This window comes from Panulirus ornatus, chromosome 64, assembly GCF_036320965.1.
Source record: "Panulirus ornatus isolate Po-2019 chromosome 64, ASM3632096v1, whole genome shotgun sequence".
NCBI lineage: Eukaryota > Metazoa > Arthropoda > Malacostraca > Decapoda > Palinuridae > Panulirus > Panulirus ornatus.
This window is the reverse complement of record NC_092287.1, coordinates 21,724,033-21,747,901: the sequence shown is the minus strand read 5'-3', so window position 1 is coordinate 21,747,901 and position 23,869 is coordinate 21,724,033. Positions and strand designations below refer to the sequence as shown.

General features: G+C 39.8%; 1 protein-coding gene across 10 annotated transcripts in view; it reads left to right on the top strand.

The window, feature by feature from the left end:
* Window positions 1-23,869, top strand: part of LOC139746342 (receptor-type guanylate cyclase Gyc76C-like) — a 366,650-nt gene that overhangs the window by 196,412 nt on the left and 146,369 nt on the right. For 6 of the 10 annotated variants that reach the window (XM_071657506.1, XM_071657504.1, XM_071657502.1 and 3 more), the window contains one exon: window positions 5,101-5,130. The exons of the other annotated variants lie outside the window; for them this stretch is intronic. In XM_071657506.1, the coding sequence (XP_071513607.1) occupies window positions 5,101-5,130 (30 nt within the window). The remainder of the gene's footprint in view (window positions 1-5,100; window positions 5,131-23,869) is intronic. 10 annotated transcript variants of the gene reach the window in all.

The window sequence follows — 23,869 nt, the reverse complement described above, 5'->3', positions numbered from 1 at the left end:
AGGATTAGTTTTACTAACATTAATCATGTACAGTGTATTAGAATTGCTTAGCATTTGATTAGTTTCTATCTTTAGTATTATGAAAAGTAACACTGAAAGTAGATTTAAGTAAAAAACTAATAATCCACAGGTTTTCAGTGTCATGAGTTTCCAAAGATTTCTGACTTCTTATCTAGAAATTTAATGCTTGTTGGTAATTGATAAGTGTTATGTATAAATCAGTTGAAGTATATCAAAGTGCTAATGTACGGCATACAATGATACACATTCACTGCTGAAATTTGGAGTATGAGGGTATGGTATACAACAACTTATGGAAAGTAAAAGAGACACCATAAATTTCTGTTTCAAGATATTTCTAAAGTCAACCTTAAACTATAATCTATTTGAGAATCTGACACTTATTATTTCTTCAGTTTTGATAACATAATCTCTCAGTAGTGCCCTACAGTTTTGTCTCTATTTGAAACAGAGCTGATTTTTCATTTTTCATAGAATTTTAACCCATGCAATTTGATATTTCTTTTGAGATGAGATCAGCAGAAACTTTGATAATATTTTTTGCAAATACAGTCCTCAATAAAATCCAAAAATGTCAGGGTCTTATTATTATGATTATATTAGATACCAAAATTTTGCAAAAATCTGATTTTCTAAGTACCTTGTCCTATTGTTTAATAATTAATTTCATAGCAAATAAATCTTTTCCCAACACACTGGGAATTTAGAGATCTACAGTATGATAATGAAAAAAGAGTATTAGTAAGGATGGAAGACTAATAAGATAAGAGCTTGTGTCAGCTAAGTGATTGGTTAAAGTCTGATTTTTGTAGGCGTTCATGAATTGATTGTGCATTAATGTTTACAGTATTTATTGATGAATTGGTTATGGAGACGTGATTGTAGGGAAGGGTCATGTAGACTTTTGATACTGAATTGGCACATAAGTTCCAAGCAATGATGAAAGTGTTTGCTGTAAAATATAAGAAAGTTATCAAGTATGGACAAAAAAAAGTTGTGATAGAATTTTACCTCTGTATCCCCTGTGCGTTGTAGAAGGTAACTAAAGGGGCAGGAGCAGGAGCCTTAAAACCCTCCTCATCTTGTATTTCAATTTCTAAAGGAGGGAACAGAAGAAAGTGCAAGGTTGGAAGTGCTCATCCTCCTCGAAGTCTCAGACTGGGGTATCTGAATGTGTCTGGATGTAACAGATATGAAAAGATAAGAGAGTTTATGTGTTTCAGGAAAGAATTCTAGATGTTCTATCTCTGAGTGAAAAGATGCTTAAGTGAAAGGGGGGAGAAAGGTTAGAGAATGTCTTAGGAGTAAAGTCAAGGGTTGGTGAGAGGACAAGAGCCAAGGAAGGAGTAGCTTTACTCCTGAATCGGGGGTTATGAGAGTTTGTGATAGAATATAAGGAAGTAAATACTTGATTGTTGTAGGTAAAACTGGAAATGAATGATTCTTGAAGCTTATGCACCTGCCCATGAGAAGAAAGATCATCAGGGGCAAGTGTTTTGGGAGCAGCTGAGTAAGTGTGTCAGCAGTTTTGATGTAAGAGACAGGGTATTAGTGATGGATGATTTAAATGCAAAGGTAAGTTCTATGGCAGTTGAGGGTATAATTGGGATGCTTATTAAGTTGCATGCTGAAAAAAAGACTGGTGAGTGGGAATTCCTGGCTTGAAAAAGAAGGAAAGACAAGTATACATATGTTAGTAGGAGAGATGGTCAGTGAGCATTATTAGATTAGATAATAGTTTGTAAAAGAGAGACTTTTGGATGTAAACATGCTGAGAGGGGTAGCTGGTAGGATATCTGATCATTATCATGTGGAAGCAAGGATGAAACTTTGTGGAGGTTTTCAAAAAAAGGAAACAATGTCGGAGAGGAGAGAGTGGTGAGAACAAGTGACGATGGAAAGGAGACATCTGAAAAACTTTCAGGAGAGATTGAGGGTTGAATGGGAAAAGATAAGAATAAATGAAGTGAGGGGAGTGGGTGAGGAATGGGAGGTATTTAGTGAAGCAGTGATGGCATGTACAAGAGATGCATGTGGCATGCGAAAGACGGGAGGAGGTCAGATTAGAAAGGGTAGTGAGTGCTGGGATGAAAGAGTTTCTAGTGAAAGACAAAATAGAGGCATTTGGGCAGTATTTACAGGGAAGGAGTACAAATGATTAGGGGATGTATAAGAGAAAGCAGCAAGAAATCAAGAGGAAGTTGCAGGAGTTGAAGAAAAGGGCAAACGAGAGTTGGGGTGAGAGTGTTGTTAAACTTTAGGGAGAATAAAAAGATGTTTTGTATGGCAGTAAATAATGTGCAAAAAATAAGAGATCAAATGGGAACATCAGTGAAGGGGGCAAAATGGGAAGTGATAACAGGTAGTGATGAAGTGGGGAGGAGATAGAGTGAGTATTTTGAAGGATTATTGAATATTTTTGATGACAGAGTTGCAGATGTAGGGCATTTGGCTCATGATGGTATGTGAAGTGATTGGGTCATGGAGAATGGTTTCGTGAAGAGAGAAGAGGTGGTGAAGGCCTTGCAGAAGATGTGAGGTGGCAGGAGTGGATGGTATTGCAGTTGAATTCATTAAGGAAGGGGGTGACTGTGTTGTTAATTGGTTGGTAAGGATATTTAGTATATGTATGGATTATGGTAAGGCACTTGAGGATTGCTGAAATGGATATATAGTACCACTGTGTAAAGGCAAGAGGGATAAAGGTGAGTGTTCAAACTACAGAGGTATGAATTTGTTGTATGTACTAGGTAAGTTGTATGAGTAGGTATTGATTGAGAAAGTGAAGACATGTACAGAGCATCAGATTGGGGAGGAGCAGTGTGGTTTTAGAAGTGGTAGAGGTTGTGTGGATCAGGTGTTTGCTTTAAAGAATGTTTTTGAGAAATATCTAGGAAAAAGATGGACTTGTAAATGGCATTTATGGATCATGAGAAGGCATATGACAGGGCTGACAGAGATGCTTTGTGGAAGGTCTAAAGGATATGTGGTGTGGGAGGTAAGCTGCTATAAGTAGTGAGTTTTTATCATGGGTGTAAGGCTTGTGTGTGGGTAGGAACAGAGTGAATGGTTCCAAGTGGAGGTTGGTTTGCAGCAGAAGTGTGTAATGTCACTATGGTTGTTTAATTTATGGATGGGGTGGTGAAGGAGGTACATGCAAGTCTTAGAGAGAGGTGAGTATGCAGTCAGTGGGGGATGAGAGGGCCTGGGAAGTGAGTAAGTTGCTTTTTACTGATGGTATAGCACAATTGGTAGATTCAAGTTTGAAACTGCAGAAGTTGGTGACTGAGTTTGTAACAGTGGGTTAAAGGAGAAAGTTGAGAGTGAATGTGAATAAAAGCAAGGTTATTAGTTTCAGAAGGGTAAAGGGACAAGTTAGTTGGGATGTAAGTTTGAATGGAGAAAAATTGAAGGAAGATATCTGGGAGTGGACTTGGCAGTGAATGGAACCATGGAATCTAAAATGAATCATAGTATGGGCAAGGGGGCTAAGGTTCTAGGGGCACTGAAGAATGTGTGGAAAGAGAGAACGTTATCTTGGAGAGCAAAAATGGATATGTTTGAAGTAATAGTAGTGTCAGTGATATTATATGGTTGTGAGGCATGGGTTGTAGATAGTGTTGTGTGGAGAAGGGTGGATGTGTTGGAAATGAAATGCTTGAGGACACTACGTGGTGTGAGGTGGTTTGATTGAGTAAGTAATGAAAGGGTTAAGAGAGATGTGATAATAAAAAGTGTGGTTGGTAGAGCAACAGAGGGTATGTTGAAATGGTTGGGACATATGGAGAGAATGAGTAAGGAAAGGTTGACAAAGAGGATATGTGTGTCTGAAGTGGAGGGAACAAGGAGAAGTAGGAGACCAAATTGGAGGTCAAAGGATGGAATGAAAAAAAATTTTAAGCAATTAGGGCCTAAACATGCAGGAGGGTGAAAGGCATGCATGAAGTGAGTGAATTGGAACAATGTGGTTTACTGGATTTGGCATGCTGTAAATGGATTGAAGTAGGTTATGTGAAACATTTGAGGTAAACTATTTAAAGGTCTGTGGGGCCTGGATGTGGATAGGGAACTGTAGTTTTGGTGCATTACGCATTACAGCTAGAGAATGGATATGAGTGAATTTGGCCTTTTTATGTCTGTTTCCTTGTGCTACCTAATTGTTGTAGGGGATGGCAATGCTGTTTCCCCTGGGGATAGGAGAGAAAGAATACTTCCCACATATTCCCCGTGTGTTGTAGAAGGCAACCAAGAGGGATGGGAGCGGGTGGCTGGATTCCTCCCTTCCTGTAAGACTTTCCAAAAGAAAGAACAGAGCTTTAGATTCGTGAAATGATAACTGGGGGACTGTATTTATTGGTGGGTTATGAAGTATGACCCTTCTTTTGGTGGGTGAATCATGGTATATTGCAAGGATTATGTCTTAGTATTAGCCCAAAGGAAGCAGGTGCTTTTTCATTTACTCTTGCTCTTAGGTCACCCCTTTAGGAAGAAATAGTGATTTTGATTTTTATAGTGTTTAATTATTGAGTAAACTTCTTTCTTATTAGTACAACAGCAGTCTACCTTAGGACTGTTAGAATAACATAGTTATTATTTTATGCATAATTATCACTTGTGTTTCTTGTTTTACTGCATCACATAAGGTTACAATTACGGTATTAGGTATTCGTATTTACCTGAACTCAAAAATCTGCCAAATTTCCTGTGTTCACAAGAACTTTAAAATATCCTTTCATTTATTGTGTTTGTATTATAGGAATAAGTTCTAAAACTGATGAACAGTTTTCCTATAGATGTAAGAAGAACCACCATAGAAGAAGTTAGAAACCATATGCTTAATGACATGAGATTTGTTAGCATGTATGTTCAAGTGTGCATGATAGATGTTTATAGATGTTGAATGATCTGTAAATTATGAAAAGAGAAACTTTATGAATTTTGTCTCAAATTTTTTCCTTTTTTGCTTTGAAAAATTGATATGTTTTAACTATTTTTCACTGATTCATGAAATTTTTGATATGAGTTTTATATGTAGTTATCAAGATCCAGTCTTGAATATTGTATCTGGTATATTACAAGCTTGACCGGAAGTCAGCAGTCATGGATAAGGTACGTTGGCTAAATGTGAATGACAGTCCTCTACAACCTCAGACATTTATCCATTGCAGTGGGAAAAGTAGTTTTTTACATTTTCTTTCATTTCATGGTATATTTTTTGAAGAAGTTATAAGGATGGATGATAGAACAACTACTCTTAATTACTGAAGGTATTAAGTTCTTATTATCTTGCACATTAAATCCTGATGAAAAGTAAATTATAAAACACCAAAATTTTTGATAATAGAAGTCTTACCTGGTGATTCCAGCATTAGCATAACTTATTTTATATAAAGGAAATTCAGTGAACCTTATGGTAAAGAATATGGAATGTTATTCTTTTAGTATCTGAGTAACAGTTACCCTTGTTATATTTCATGATTTCAGTATCCCTTAGTTTGAAGTTTGGAATTCTCATCAACTATAAGCATCTCACTAAAATTCCTTTCCAACACTTAAAATCACATTTTCCAGGTTGTTTAAAGAAAAGTATTTCTTACAATTTCAAAGATATTTGTATAGCAAGGAAATGCTAATTTCAGAAGTATATTGCATCCACTACTTTCACTCAAATAATATGTAAAATTTTGTAGATGTTGTAGCACAGTGCACTAAAATGTATGGGAGTGAGGCCGTTGGGTCGAATTGCTGCTGTGCTTATTTTGTTATTTATTTTTGTAGACCAAAAGAGTGATTAATGATTATGTTTTATTGTATATCATAAATCTATTCTTGCTAAAATCAATGTGATTCAATGATAATCTTTTCTTAACTGTAAAAAATGTAAATGTTTTAGAATTACCAGCCACTCTAATCTGATAGTGTTGTTAAGGTCAGGTGGGCAGTGACAACATTGCCTCCAATTTTGAGAGAAAACTTTGTTCTACCTCATCTTGGTCAGCAGTCATGCTGGAAGAATCAGAGTCCTTAAAACCACTCTTTAAATGATCCAAATATGGATAATCAAATGATTTAGGATCAGCTTTTGCCTGCTCCTCTGAATCTGGCTAAAAGCCTCTCAGTTTCCTTTACAGAAAACTCATGGTTAAAGGATGACTGACTGTGGGGAGAAAATTTTGCACACTACCTCTTCAGTTGCCACCAAGGCTTGGAAAAACTCAGTGCATAAATATCCATCCATCGAGAGTTGTCGTTCAGCTCTCATAAATATGTGTTTGGAGATGTTAAAGGGTTATTTGCTTATCATGATTGAATTTTCAAAGGTATTGATCCTTTGATGAAGGCACATCTAGTTGCAGCATTAGAAAGCTGCAGTCTTAGCACAGAATCCATGCATTTGCTCCACTTAACATTTCACCCATTTTTCTTCTCTATAATTTCTTTTTAGCACTGAATTGCCTACTTTTAAGATATGACAGCCATGTGAAATACCTCAGTTCTCCATGGACTCTTGTTCTACTTCCACTTTCTTCACAAAGGAAGGAAATATTAAATCCAAATGACTGCAGTTGCCTTCCCATCAATAGTACGGATGGTGCGATTCCTGTTGTGGAATGTGGAGTGATGTAATAGGAAAATAGATATCTTTTTAGGACAGTCTCAGCATCTTTAACTTGATGTAAAGCTGACTTAAGAACTTGAACTACTCTCTGCTTGACCATTTGTTGGTTTATATGCTGAGAATGTACAGTGCAGAATACCATTTGTGGAGCAGACGTCAGCAAACTCCTGTCAAGTGAATTATGGACCATTATCTGTGACTAGAATCTCAGGTAGTCCATATCTACTGAAAACTTCATGGAGAATCATTACAGTAGAATCAGCCATAATATTCTTTATCTTCAGGATACCTACTGTAACCATCTACAAGAACAAACTACATCTTACTGGAGACTGGGACAGCAAAATCAGCATGAAGTCTTGACTGAGGTTGTGATGGAAATGTCCATGGATGAACTTGTGCAATAGGTGGATCTGCCTCCATGGACTGACATATAATTGACATGAAGAAACAACTCCTTCTATTTGTTTATCCATATTGGACCACCATACATAGGACCTTGCCAATGCTTTCATTTTTGTCATTCCTAGTTGAGGTTTATCTTGTTCTTGAAGTATTTCTCCATGCAGTGCTATAAGAATAATGACGTGAAGTCCCTATAGAACACGCCCTTGTTCTCTGCTGATTTCTTCTTGACACTGTAGGAAAGCGCATAAACTGAGATCACACTCATTGGTACTTGGCCATCCACACTGAGCATATTTTCGAACTTTGGATAGTATGGTATCTATTGTGGTTTTCTTCTTGATCATTTGATGTATTACAGCCATGAGGATATCTTTTTCAAAGAAGTAGCAAGTTACACTCTTACTCTCACAGTTCTTTTTCATAGTCAGAGGGACTCTTGTGACATGCAGTATTCAGTATTGTAGTTATATGAAGCTAACTTGAGTGCCCATCTCTGCAGGCTGGCAGGTGTATATGTAAACAGGATTCTCAGGGCTGAACAAGAAAACCAATGGGTAATGATTTGTAAAGAATGTGAACTGCTGGCCGTAACAGAACTGTTTGAACTTTTGAACACCATATTCAGTGCTTATGGCTTTTTTATCTAATTGAGAAGAGGTTTCCTGAGCACCTTTAATGTACATGAGAGAAAAACAGGATCAGTAACATCATGGGACAATACAGCACCAATACCACATGGAGAAGCATCACATGAAAGGAACAATGTTAAAGAGTAATTGTAGCCAACAAGATTATCTGATTGTAGCGTTAACAGTTTTGCATTAGAGAAAGCTTAATCCTCAACTTTTGTCCAACCAATTAATACCCTTCCTTAGCAATCCATTTGGGAGAGCAAGTACAATGGTGTGATTTTTTCAGAAATCTGGAATAGAACATTATCAGGCTTGGAAAGGATTTCAAGGTTGTTCCATCTTCAGGGGGTGGAGCTTGACTTATGGAAAGGATTTTTTCTTCTGTGAGATGAAGACCCTCAGCATCTATTGTGTGGCCAAGATATGTGACAGAATTTTGATCAGATTTGCATTTCTTCTGACTTAATCTAAAATCTGACTTGCACCCTTTGCAAAGCTTTACTCAGAGTATCTAGGTCATCCTTCTTGTCTTTTTCTCTGAAGAACAGCAGGGCCAGAGTGAATACCAGTAGGTAGGCTCTTGAATTCAAAAGTCCAATGTGAGTATTGATAGTGAGGTATTTACAAGATTCAGTCGTAATAGGAATTTGATGATATGCTTGTGACACTTCCAGAGATGAATGTAAATGTCCAGCCTTTAGAGTAGGGTTCTTTACTGCATCTGCATGTTTGTTGTAAGTTACTTTAAAATTACCACACACTCTGACTTAATTTGAATTTCCTATTCACAGACACAGTGGGAGCATCACCAAATAGAGCATATGAAACTCTCTCAGACACTTCATCATGTTCCATTTTCAGTAACTCTTTTTGTACTCATGACTGAAAAGCATACAGAACTAGTCTATCTCTGAAATTTTTAATTTTCTGAAACAGTGAGTTCAGATTCTGGACAGTTATAACATCCTAGCTCATCTTTAAACAGTTCAGTATAGTTTTCTAGGATAGTGGAAATACTTGGAATATATTTAGTGGAATGAAGATGATTTTTTCACTCCATCTTTCCACTTCCAATTTGGTCTCCTGCTTCTCCTTGTTCCCTCCACATCTTGACATATATCTTCCTTGTGAAACTCTCCTCACTCATTCTTTCCATATGTTCAAACCATTTCAACACACCCTCTTCTGCGCTTTCAACCATGCTCTTTTTATTCCCACACATCTCTCTCACCCTTTCATTACTTATTTGATCAAACCAGCTCACACCACACATTGTCCTCAAACATTTCATTTCCAACCCATCCTCCCTACTCCTTACAACCCTATCTATAGCCCATGCCTTGCATCCATATAACATTGTTGGAACTGCTACTCCTTCAAACATACCCGTTTTTGCTCTCCAAGATAACATTCTCTCGTTCCATACATTCTTCATTGCTCCCAGAACCTTCATACCCTCCACCACCCTTGTGACTCACTTCCATTTCCTTGGTTCCATCTGCTGCTAAGTCCACTTCCAGATATCTAAAACACTTCACTTCCTCCAATTTTTCTCTATTCAAACTTATATCCCAATTAACTTGTCCCTCAACCCTACTGAACCTAATAACCTTGCTGTTATTCACATTTACTCTCAACTTCTTTCACACACTTTTTCAAACTCAGTCACCAACCTCTGCAGTTTCTCATCCAAATCAGCCACTAGAGCTGTATCATCGGCAAACAACATCTGAATCACTTCCCAGGCCCTCTCATCCACAACAGACTGCGTACTCACCCCCTCTTCAAAACTTTTGCATTTACCACCCTAACCACCCCATCCATAAACAAATTAAACAACCATGGGGACATTACACACCCCTGCCTTAAACTGACATTCACTCTCTCTCTTTCTACTTGTACACTTGCCTTACATCCTTATTAAAAACTTTTCACTGCTTCTAGCAACAAATGGGAACATCGGTGAAAGGGGCTAATGGGGAGGTAATAACAAGTAGTGGTGATGTGAGAAGGAGATGGAGAGAGTATTTTGAAGGTTTGTTGAATGTGTTAGATGATAGAGTGTCAGATGTAGGGTGTTTTGGTCGAGGTGGTGTGCAAAGTGAGAGGGCCAGGGAGAATGATTTGGTAAACAGAGAAGTGTATATATATATATATATATATATATATATATATATATATATATATATATATATATATATATATATATATATATATATATTTTTTTTTTTTTTTTTTTTGCTGCCGTCTCCCGCGTTTGCGAGGTAGCGCAAGGAAACAGACGAAAGAAATGGCCCAACCCACCCCCATACACATGTATATACATACGTCCACACACGCAAATATACATACCTACACAGCTTTCCATGGTTTACCCCAGACGCTTCACATCCCCTGTTTCAATCCATTGACAGCACGTCAACCCCGGTATACCACATCGATTCAATTCACTCTATTCCTTGCCCTCCTTTCCCCCTCCTGCATGTTCAGGCCCTGATCACATATATATATATATGTATATATATATATATCTTTCTTTTCTTTCTTTCATACTATTCGCCATTTCCCGCATTAGCGAGGTAGCGTTGAGAACAGAGGACTGGGCCATTGAGGGAATATCCTCACCTGGGCCCCTTCTCTGTTCCCTCTTTTGGAAAATTAAAAAAAAAAAAAAAAAAAAAAAAATATATATATATATATATATATATATATATATATATATATATATATAAAATATATATATATAAAATATATATATATATATATATATAAAAAAAAAATATATATTTATATTTTTTTATTATACTTTGTCGCTGTCTCCCGCGTTTGCGAGGTAGCGCAAGGAAACAGACGAAAGAAATGGCCCAACCCCCCCCATACACATGTATATACATACGTCCACACACGCAAATATACGTACCTACACAGCTTTCCATGGTTTACCCCAGACGCTTCACATGCCTTGATTCAATCCACTGACACCACGTCAACCCCGGTATACCACATCGCTCCAATTCACTCTATTCCTTGCCCTCCTTTCACCCTCCTGCATGTTCAGGCCCCGATCACACAAAATCTTTTTCACTCCATCTTTCCACCTCCAATTTGGTCTCCCTCTTCTCCTCGTTCCCTCCACCTCCGACACATATATCCTCTTGGTCAATCTTTCCTCACTCATTCTCTCCATGTGCCCAAACCACTTCAAAACACCCTCTTCTGCTCTCTCAACCACGCTCTTTTTATTTCCACACATCTCTCTTACCCTTACGTTACTCACTCGATCAAACCACCTCACACCACACATTGTCCTCAAACATCTCATTTCCAGCACATCCATCCTCCTGCGCACAACTCTATCCATAGCCCACGCCTCGCAACCATACAACATTGTTGGAACCACTATTCCTTCAAACATACCCATTTTTGCTTTCCGAGATAATGTTCTCGACTTCCACACATTCTTCAAGGCCCCCAGAATTTTCGCCCCCTCCCCCACCCTATGATCCACTTCCGCTTCCATGGTTCCATCCGCTGCCAGATCCACTCCCAGATATCTAAAACACTTCACTTCCTCCAGTTTTTCTCCATTCAAACTCACCTCCCAATTGACTTGACCCTCAACCCTACTGTACCTAATAACCTTGCTCTTATTCACATTTACTCTTAACTTTCTTCTTCCACACACTTTACCAAACTCAGTCACCAGCTTCTGCAGTTTCTCACATGAATCAGCCACCAGCGCTGTATCATCAGCGAACAACAACTGACTCACTTCCCAAGCTCTCTCATCCCCAACAGACTTCATACTTGCCCCTCTTTCCAAAACTCTTGCATTTACCTCCCTAACAACCCCATCCATAAACAAATTAAACAACCATGGAGACATCACACACCCCTGCCGCAAACCTACATTCACTGAGAACCAGTCACTTTCCTCTCTTCCTACACGTACACATGCCTTACATCCTCGATAAAAACTTTTCACTGCTTCTAACAACTTTCCTCCCACACCATATATTCTTAATACCTTCCACAGAGCATCTCTATCAACTCTATCATATGCCTTCTCCAGATATATATATATATATATATATATATATGTAGACGTGTGTGTGGTCATCTGTGAATTCTGGAAAGACGAATGGCTTTTAAAAAAAAGTGGAATGGCTGTACACATTATGTATGATATATTTTTTTGACAGCCTACTTCTTCTGTCATGCTTCTACAAGATTATTAGGATTTTCAGACACTTTGATTGGTGATGATATGGTGTAGCAGGATTGTATGTATTACCCTGGCTTGATAATGTAGGAAAGCGAAAATGGGTATGTTTGAAGGAATAGTGGTTCCAACAATGTTATATGATTGCAAGGCCTGGGCTATAGATAGAGTTGTGCAGAGGGTGGTGGATATGCTGGAAATGAGATATTTGAGGACAATATGTGGTGTGAGGTGGTTTGATCGAGTAAGTAATGAAAGGGTAAGAGAGATGTGTGGTAATAAAAAGAGTGTGGTTGAGAGAGCAGAAGAGGATGTTTTAAAATGGTTTGGTCGTATGGAGAGAATGAGTGAGGAAAGATTGACAAAGAGGATATATGTGTCAGAGGTGGAGGGAAAGAGAAGTGGGAGACCAAATTGGAGGTGGAAAGATGGAGTGAAAAAGATTTTGAGTGATTGGGGCCTGAACATACGGGAGGGTGAAAGGTGTGCAAGGAATAGAGTGAATTGGAACGATGTGGTATACCAGGATTGACTTGTTGTCAATGGATTGAACCAAGGCATGTGAAGCATCTGTGTTAAACCATGGAAAGTTTTGTGGTTTCTGGATGTGGAAAGGGAGCTGTGGTTTCAGTGCATTATACATGACAGCTAGAGAGTGAGTGTGAACGAATGTGGCCTTTGTTGTCTTTTTCTAGCGCTACCTCGTGCACATGTGGGGGGGGAGGGGGTTGTCATTTCATGTGTGGTGGGGTGGCGACAGGAATGAATAAGGGCATACAGTATGAATTATGTATATGTGTATATATGTATATGTATTGATTGAGAGGGTGAAGGCATGTACAGAGCATCAGATTGGGGAAGAGCAGTGTGGTGTCAGAAGTGGTAGAGGATGTGTGGATCAGGTGTTTGCTCTGAAGAATGTATGTGAGAAATACTTAGAAAAGCAAATGGATTTGTATGTAGCATTTATGGATCTGGAGAAGGCATATGATAGAGTTGATAGAGATGCTCTGTGGAAGGTATTAAGAATATATGGTGTGGGAGGCAAGTTGTTAGAAGCAGTGAAAAGTTTTTATCGAGGATGTAAGGCATGTGTACGTGTAGGAAGAGAGGAAAGTGATTGGTTCTCAGTGAATGTAGGTTTGTGGCAGGGGTGTGTGATGTCTCCATGGTTGTTTAATTTGTTTATGGATGGGGTTGTTAGGGAGGTAAATGCAAGAGTTTTGGTAAGAGGGGCAAGTATGAAGTCTGTTGGGGATGAGAGAGCTTGGGAAGTGAGTCAGTTGTTGTTCGCTGATGATACAGCGCTGGTGGCTGATTCATGTGAGAAACTGCAGAAGCTGGTGACTGAGTTTGGTAAAGTGTGTGAAAGAAGAAAGTTAAGAGTAAATGTGAATAAGAGCAAGGTAGTTAGGTACAGTAGGGTTGAGGGTCAAGTCAATTGGGAGGTAAGTTTGAATGGAGAAAAACTGGAGGAAGTAAAGTGTTTTAGATATCTGGGAGTGGATCTGGCAGCGGATGGAACCATGGAAGCGGAAGTGGATCATAGGGTGGGGGAGGGGGCGAAAATCCTGGGAGCCTTGAAGAATGTGTGGAAGTCGAGAACATTATCTCGGAAAGCAAAAATGGGTATGTTTGAAGGAATAGTGGTTCCAACAATGTTGTATGGTTGCGAGGCGTGGGCTATGGATAGAGTTGTGCGCAGGAGGATGGATGTGCTGGAAATGAGATGTTTGAGGACAATGTGTGGTGTGAGGTGGTTTGATCGAGTAAGTAACGTAAGGGTAAGAGAGGTGTGTGGAAATAAAAAGAGCGTGGTTGAGAGAGCAGAAGAGGGTGTTTTGAAATGGTTTGGGCTCATGGAGAGAATGAGTGAGGAAAGATTGACCAAGAGGATATATGTGTCGGAGGTGGAGGGAACGAGGAGAAGTGGGAGACCAAATTGGAGGTGGAAAGATGGAACGAAAAAGATTTTGTGTGATCGGGGCCTGAACATGCAGGAGGGTGAAAGGAGGGCAAGGAATAGAGTGAATTGGATCGATGTGGTACACCAGGGGTTGACGTGCTGTCAGTGGATTGAATCAGGGCATGTGAAGCGTCTGGGGTAAACCATGGAAAGCTTTGTAGGTATGTATATTTGCGTGTGTGGGCGTATGTATATACATGTGTATGGGGGGGGTTGGGCCATTTCTTTCGTCTGTTTCCTTGTGCTACCTCGCAAACGCGGGAGACAGCAGCAAAAAGAAAAAAAAAAAGTATATGTCTGTGTGTGTATATATATGTATACGTTGAGATGTATAGGTATGTATATGTGTGTGTGTGGACGTGTATGTATGTATACATCCTGCGTTAGCAAGGTAGCACAAGGAAACAGACGAAAGAATGGTCCAACCCACCCACATACACATGTATATACATACGCGTCCATGCACGCACATATACATACCTATATATTTCAACGTATACATGTATATACATACACAGACATATACATTTATACACATGTACATAATTCATACTTGCTGCCTTTATTCATTCCCGTTGCCACCCCGCCACACATGAAATGACACCCCCTTCCTCACTCATTCTCTCCATGTGACCAAACCATTTCAACACCCCTATTCTACTCTCTGAACCACACTCTTTTTATTACCACACATCTCTTTTACCCTTTCATTACTTACTTGGTCAAACCACCTCACACCACATATTGTCCTCAAACATCTCATTTCCAGCACATCCACCCTCCTCCACACAACCCTTTCTATAGCCCATGCCTCATAACCATATAACATTGTTGGAACTACTATTCCTTCAAACATACCCATTTTTTGCTTTCCAAGATAATGTTCTCACCTTCCACACATTCTTCAATGCTCCCAGAACCTTCGCCCCCTCCCCCACCCTTTGACTCACTTCCACTTCCATGGTTCCATCCGCTGCCAAATCCACTACCAGATATCTAAAACACTTCACTTCCTCCAGTTTTCCCTCGTAAAACCTACCTCCCAATTGAAATACTTGATCACCATTTCTTGAGTCAGCAAGGTAGCACCAGGAAACAGACTAAGAATGGCCCATCTACTTACATACACTTGTGTATACATAAGTGCCCTTACTTGTACATATACATACATACAATTATACATATCAACATAAGCTCATATACATACATACATATACTTGACATATTCATACTTGTTTGCCCTTATCCATTCCTGGCGACATCCTGCCTCACAGGAGACAGCATCGCTTCTCCCTGCTTCAGTGAGGTAGTAACAACAAAGAAGATACCATACAGCTCTACTTCACTGGTCTCATTCTCATAGAGTGTCCTCAGTTCCTTCGTCTCATTAGAGTCCAGACCAGCAATGAAGGTATCGCCTATCTTTGCTTCACTGTTCTCACTCTCAGAGAGTGGTTTCAGCCTTTCCTTCTCAACTGCTGTCTTCAGGCACCCATTCTGCCATGCTAACTGCCATGAACCTGGTATCTGTGTACTCTGGGAATACCTCTGGTACTTCTTTCTCAAGTTGCATTGTCTCCGTGGACTCCACCTGTCCCACAGGCAACAGTGGCACTGGAATCATTTTTCCTTCTGCAAGGTTATTGCCTGACACAGAGTCCACTCCTGAGACAGGCAACCTATCCACAATCCTCACAAGAGCAGGGCCTGTGAAAAGATCTGTTTCCACATACACATTGGCTAGTGGAGTTGCCTTTAGCCTCCACAGCCCGTCTAACATGATTCTGTCTTCAGACTCTCCAACCAGCACCAAGCCATCCAACATCAGGGACTGCAGCACACCAGAATCCTGCAATATGGTCACTTTTCTTCATTTTCCACATCTACTGACATAGCCCTTAAACAGGAATGTGTTGTAGCTCCCCGACACAGATCCTTAACTACAAACTGATTGCCACTCTTGCAGCCTCCCACTTTCCTGAGAGCAGGGTTAGCCTCAATTACATTACTAGGTGGCCCTAAGTTAGAGAAGAGACTCACTGGCCAACTCTTTGTAGAGTCTCTGGATTCTTTCAGCCTAGCCCAGCACTCCCTCACCTGGTGCCCAACCTTGCCACAATTTGAGTATGCCCTAACCCTCTTAGGGTTGTTCCTCTTAAATCTTAGGAGCCTTCGGCAAGGGAGCAGATTCAGGTGGGGTTATATTATTATTGGCTTTTCCTTTGTCATCAAAACCCTTTGAAAGTAACTCTCAGCACCAAGTTTGTGGGTCAGCATTTACTGATCTACTAGTACCTCAGCCTTGTCAACAGAATTCACCTCTTTATGAGTCAAATGGTTCGTCACTTTAGGGGGTACACTGTTCTTACATTCCTCGAGCATCATTAATTCTTTAAGTTCCACAAACTCACAAACTTGTTCAGAGCATAGCCACTGCTTGTATAAATTGCCCTTTTCACGAAATTATCCTACTTAGGTCTGGTCAGGACTTTTACTCTTCACTCTAAACAGGCATTTATGTCCTGTGCCGAAACTGCAGCACTGCAACCTGAGAGCATGACACCCCAGATTTACTGCAGTTATATAGATGACATTATCTTTGTAGGTAATTTAAACTCGCTGGAAAACTTCAGGCTTAAGATTTACAGTAGAACTGAATAATAATGGTAAGATTTCTTTCTTGTATGTAATGATCAGTGCCACAACAGAATCTTTTATCAAGATGTTTACAGAAAGCCCACCACCAGAGGTAAATGTATTAACGGAATAGATGAATGCATTCAAAATTACAAGAGCAGTGTCATTCGTGCATGCTTGAGGAGAGCAATCAAGGTATGCTCAACCTGGCAACTTCTGCTCTAAGGACTTCAACGTGTCCAGCAAATGTTAATTACATTGGATACTCAGATACTGAATTTGATACCATTGTGAACAACATGCTAGAGCAACATCTCCTGGCAAACAGATAACCTCAACATGACAGCATTGAAGTTTACTACAGGAACACATTTACAGCAATATATCAGAAGGACGAGAAGGTTGTGCAAGATATTGTGGCCAGACACTGCAAAGTGATTCATGAAGACAAGGATATCAGTCTGATAATAGACTACAACAGTCTGAAAACATGTTCTCTCATAATGAACAGCAGTATGATTGATCACTCTGGAAGTTTGAATCATACTGATGTAGTATATGAGTACTGATGCAATATTTGGGACTGTCAGCCCCACCACATAAACTAAATTGGACTTACAACCTACACCCTGAGCTGCTGCCTCTCTTTCCACTTATGAGAAGGTGGAATCAAAAAGCATCATGAACAAAAGCTTGGAACGAGACTGATGAGGGAGATTATGGTGAATAACACCAAAATCATTACTAGTAACCTTGATCGGAGGAGACTACAGATATTAGAAGCCATTCACATTAGAGAGAAAGCACCAGTCATCAACATCTAGACAAACATGACCACCGCTATATAGATCTTTGATGGCCCACCAATAGGAAGTAGACCTAATGCTGTTTTAGGACAGATAGGATACGTCACTGACCTGCCACAAGCTACCAAGTCTACCATTTCTGGACTGGAGGAATGCATCACTGACCAACCTGGTCCTGGGGTACAAAGGTCAGAGAGAATCAGACAAGCCCGACTTGACCTCAACTCCACATCTGGACAATAATGGTCTCAGTCCAACTTGTTGTATTTAATGATGGAATTTCTATATTCCTACCTCATTTAATATTGATCTTCTGTGTTTCCCCAACTGTTCCTTATGATGCCACTGTGAAGGCAAAAGCTTGATTGAAATAAAATGGACAATCTTGGGCAACTGATGTTTAAGCACTCACCAAATGGTAGAATGACACTAAGAAATTAAAGAACATAAGAATGAAGATTGATAACTAGTACGAGGGAATGAGTGAGGAAAGATTGACAAAGAGGAAACAAGAAGTGGGAGACCAGCCAGCTTGGAGGTGGAAGGATGGAGGTAAAAAGATTTTGAGCAATTGGGGCCTGAACATACAGGAGGGTGAGAGGTGTGCAAGGAATAAATGAAATGGAATGATGTGGTATACCGGGGTTCATGTGCTGTCAATGGATTGAACCATGGCATGTGAAATGTCTGGGGTAAACCATGGAAAGGTCTGTGGGGCCTGGATGTGGATGGGGCTGTGGTTTCAGTGCATCATACATGACAGCTAGAGACTGAGTGTGAACGAATGTGGCCTTTTTGTCTGTTTTCATGGCATTACCTGGCTGAAGCAGGGGGTAGCAACGCTGTTTCCTGTGGGGCTGGGTAGTGCCAGGAATGAATGAAGGCAAGCAAGTATGAATATATATTCACATGTGTATATATGTATATGTCTGTGTATGTGTATGTATATGTGTATTTGTTGATATGTATATGTATGTATATGTGTATGTATGGGTGTTTATGTATATATATGTGTATATGAGTGGATGGACCATTCTTCGTCTGTTTTCTAGCACTACCACGCTGATATGGGAAACAGCGATTAAGTATAGGATAAAAAGAAAAAACAAGATATATATATATATATATATATATATATATATATATATATATATATATATATATATATATATATATATATGGTGACTGAGTTTGGTAAAGTGTGTGAAAGAAGAAAGTTAAGAGTAAATGTGAATAAGAGCAAGGTTATTAGGTACAGTAGGGTTGAGGGTCAAGTCAATTGGGAGGTAAGTTTGAATGGAGAAAAACTGGAGGAAGTAAAGTGTTTTAGATATCTTGGAGTGGATCTGGCAGCGGATGGAACCATGGAAGCGGAAGTGAATCATAGGGTGGGGGAGGATGCGAAAATCCTGGGAGCCTTGAATAATGTGTGGAAGTCGAGAACATTATCTCAGAAAGCAAAAATGGGTATGTTTGAAGGAATAGTGGTTCCAACAATGTTGTATGGTTGCGAGGCGTGGGCTATGGATAGAGTGGTGTGCAGGAGGATGGATGTGCTGGAAATGAGATGTTTGAGGACAATGTGTGGTGTGAGGTGGTTTGATCGAGTAAGTAACATAAGGGTAAGAGAGATGTGTGGAAATAAAAAGAGCGTGGTTAAGAGAGCAGAAGAGGGTGTTTTGAAATGGTTTGGGCACATGGAGAGAATGAGTGAGGAAAGATTGACCAAGAGGATATATGTGTTGGAGGTGGAGGGAACGAGGAGAAGAGGGAGACCAAATTGGAGGTGGAAAGATGGAGTGAAAAAGATTTTGTGTGATCGGGGCCTGAACATGCAGGAGGGTGAAAGGAGGGCAAGGAATAGAGTGAATTGGAGCGATGTGGTATACCGGGGCTGACGTGCTGTCAGTGGATTGAATCAGGGCATGTGAAGCGTCTGGGGTAAACCATGGAAAGCTGTGTAGGTATGTATATTTGCGTGTGTGGACGTATGTATATACATGTGTATGGGGGTGGGTTGGGCCATTTCTTTCGTCTGTTTCCTTGCGCTACCTCGCAAACGCGGGAGACAGCGACAAAAAAAAAAAAAAAAAATATATATATATATATATATATATATATATATATATATATATATATATATATATATATATATATATATATTCTCTCTTTCTCATACTATTCGCTATTTCCCGCGATAGCGAGGTAGCGTTAAGAACAGAGGACTGGGCCTTTGAGGGAATATCCTCACCTGGACCTCTTCTCTGTTCCTTCTTTTGGAAAAAAAAAAAAAAAAAAAAAAAAACGAGAGGGGAGGATTTCCAGCCCCCCGCTCCCTTCCCTTTTAGTAGCCTTCTACGACACGCAGGGAATACGTGGGAAGTATTCTTTCTCCCCTATCCCCAGGGAATATATATATATATATATATATATATATATATATATATATATATATATATATATATACTTCCCACGCATTCCTCACATGTTGTAGAAGGCGACTAAAGGGGATTGGATTGGGAGGGGGGGGCTAGAAACCCTCCCCTCCTTGCATTTTAACTTTCTAAAAGGGGAAACAGAAGAAGGAGTGACGCGGGGAGTGCTTATCTTCCTCGAAGGTTCAGATTGTGGTGTCTTAATGTGTGTGCATGTAATCAAGATGAGAAAAAAGGAGAGATAGGTAGTATGTTTGAGGAAAGGAACCTGGATATTTTGGCTCTGAGTGAAAGAAAGCTTAAGGGTAAAGGGGAAGAGTGGTTTGGGAATGTTTTGGGAGTAAAGTCAGGGGTTGGTGAGAGGACAAGAGCAAGGGAAGGAGTAGCACTGCTCCTGAAACAGGAGTGGTGGAAGTATGTGATAGAGTGTAAGAAAGTAAACTCTAGATTGATATGGGTGGAGAGAGATGGGTGATTATTGGTGCATATGCACCTGGGCATGAGAAGAAAGATCATGAGAAGTAAGTGTTTTGGGAGCAGCTGAGTGAGTGTGTTAGTAGTTTTGATGCACGAGACTGGGTTATAGTGATGGGTGATTTGAATGCAAAGGTGAGTAATGTGGCAGTTGAGGGAAAAATTGGTGTACATGGGTTGTTCAGTGTTGTAAATGGAAGTAGTAAAGAGCTTGTAGATTTAGGTGCTGAAAAAGGACTGATGGTTGGGAACCTGGTTAAAAAAGAGAGATATACATAAATATACATATATAAGTAGGAGAGATGGTCAGAGAGCGTTATTGGATTACGTGTTAATTGATAGGCGCGTGAAAGAGAGACTTTTGGATGTTAATGTGCTAAGAGATGCAACTGGAGAGATGTCTGATCATAATCTTGTGACGAACTGAAGATTTGTAGAGGTTTTCAGAAAAGAAGAGAAAATGTTGGGGTGAAGAGAGTGGTGAGAGTAAGTTAGCTTGGGAAGGAGACTTGTGTAAGGAAGTACCAGGAGAGACTGAGTGCAGAATAGAAAAAGGTGAGAGCAAAGAACATAAGGGGAGTGGGGGAGGAATGGGATGTATTTAGGGAAGCAGTGATGGCTTGCACAAAAGATGCTTGTGGCATGAGATGCGTGGGAGGTGGGCAGATTAGAAAGGGTGGTGAGTGGTGGGATGAAGAAGTAAGATTATTAGTGAAAGAGAAGAGAGAGGTGTTTGGGCAATTTTGCAGGGAAATAGTGCAAATGACTGAGAGATGTATAAAAGAAAGAGGCAGGAAGTCAAGAGATGGGTTCATGAGGTGAAAAAGAGGGCAAATGAGAGTTGGGGTGAGAGAGTATCGTTAAATTTTAGGGAGAATAAAAAGATATTTTGGAAGGAGTAAATAAAGTGCGTAAGACAAGAGAACAAATGGGAACATTGGTGAAGGGGGCAAATGGGGAGGTAATAGCAAGTAGTGGTGATGAGAGAAGGAGATGAAGTGAGTATTTTGAAGGGTCGTTGAATGTGTTAGATGATAGAGTGGCTGATATAAGATGTTTTGGTCGAGGTGATGTATGAAGTGAGAGGGTTAGGGAGAATGGTTTGGTAAATAGAGAAGAGGTAGTAAAATCTTTGCAAAAGATGAAAGCCGGCAAGGCAGCGGATTTGGATGGTATTGCAGTGGAATTTATTAAAAAAGGTGGTGGCTGTGTTGTTGATTGGTTGGTAAGGATATTAAATGTATGTATGACTCATGGTGAAGTGCTTGTGGATTGGCAGAATGCATGCATAGTGCCGTTGTACAAAGGCAAAGGGGATAAAGGTGAGTGCTCAAATTACAGAGGTATAAGTTTGTTGAGTATACCTAGGAAATTATATGGGAGGGTATTGATTGAGAGGATGAAGCCATGTACAGAGCATCAGACTGGGCAAGAGCAGTGTGATTTCAGAAGTGGTAGAGGATGTGTGGATCAGTGATAGAGATGCTCTGTGGAAGGTATTAAGAATATATGGTGTGGGAGGCAAGCTGTAAGAAGTGAAAAGTTTTTATTGAGGATGTAAGGCATGTGTACGAGTAGGAAGAGAGGAAAGTGATTGGTTCTCAGTGAATGTCGGTTTGCATCGGGGTGTGTGATGTCTCCATGGTTGTTTAATTTGATTATGGATGGGGTTGTTAGGGAGGTGAATGCAAGAGTTTTGGAGAGAGGGGCAAGTATGCAGTCTGTTGTGGATGAGAGGGCTTGGGAAGTGAGTCAGTTGTTGTTCGCTGATGATACAGCACTGGTGGCTGATTCGGGTGATAAACTGCAGTTTGGTAAAGTGTGTGAAAGAAGAAAGCTGAGAGAAAATGTGAATAAGAGCAAGGTTATTATGTACAATAGGGTTGAGGGACAAGTCAATTGGGAGGTAAGTTTGAATGGAGAAAAACTGGAGGAAGTGAAGTGTTTTAGATATCTGGGAGTGGCTTTAGCAGCAGATGGAACCATGGAAGCAGAAGTGAGTCACAGGATGGGGGAGGGGGGGGCGAAGGTTCTGGGAGTGCTGAAGAATGTTATCTTGGAAAGCAAAAATGGATATTTTTGAAGGAATAGTGGTTCCAACAATGTTATATGGTTGTGAGGCATGGGCTATAAATAGGGTTGTGTAGAGGAGGGTGGATATGTTGGAAATGAGATGTTTGCGGACAATATGTGTGAGGTGGTTTGATTGAGTAAGTAATGAAAGGGTGAGAGAGATGTGAGGTAATAAAGAGTGTGGTTGAGAGAGCAGAAGAGGGTGTATTGAAATGGTTTGGTCACATGGAGAGAATTAGTGAGGAAAGGTTGACAATATATATATATATATATATATATATATATATATATATATATATATATATATATATATATATATATATATATGTATATATATATATATATATATATATATATATATATATATATATATATATATATATATATATATATATATATATGGGGATAGGGGATGAAGAATACTTCCCACGTATTCCCTGCGTGTCGTAGAAGGCGACTAAAAGGGGAGGGAGCAGGAGGCTGGAAATCCTCCCCTCTTGTTTTTTTTTTTTTCTTTTTTTTAATTTTCCAAAAGAAGGAACAGAGGGGCGCCAAGTGAGGATATTCCACAAAGGCCCAGTCCTCTGTTCTTAACGCTACCTCGATAATGCGGGAAATGGCGGATAGTTTAAAAGAAAAGAATATATATATATATATATATATATATATATATATATATATATATATATATATATATATATATATATATATATTTTTTTTTTTGCTTTGTCGCTGTCTCCCGCGTTTGCGAGGTAGTGCAAGGAAACAGACGAAAGAAATGGCCCAACCCACCCCCATACACATGTATATACATACACGTCTACACACGCAAATATACATACCGACACAGCTTTCCATGGTTTACCCCAGACGCTTCACATGCCCTGATTCAATCCACTGACAGCACGTCAACCCCGGTATACCACATCGCTCCAATTCACTCTATTCCTTGCCCTCCTTTCACCCTCCTGCATGTTCAGGCCCCGATCACACAAAATCTTTTTCACTCCATCTTTCCACCTCCAATTTGGTCTCCCACTTCTCCTCGTTCCCTCCACCTCTGACACATATATCCTCTTGGTCAATCTTTCCTCACTCATTCTCTCCATGTGCCCAAACCATTTCAAAACACCCTCTTCTGCTCTCTCAACCACGCTCTTTTTATTTCCACACATCTCTCTTACCCTTACGTTACTTACTCGATCAAACCACCTCACACCACACATTGTCCTCAAACATCTCATTTCCAGCACATCCACCCTCCTGCGCACAACTCTATCCATAGCCCACGCCTCGCAACCATACAAAATTGTTGGAACCACTATTCCTTCATACATACCCATGGAGGAAGTAAAGTGTTTTAGATATCTGGGAGTGGATCTGGCAGCGGATGGAACCATGGAAGCGGAAGTGGATCATAGGGTGGGGGAGGGGGCGAAAATCCTGGGAGCCTTGAAGAATGTGTGGAAGTGGAGAACATTATCTCGGAAAGCAAAAATATATATATATATATATATATATATATATATATATATATATATATATATATATATATATATATATATTTATTTTTTAT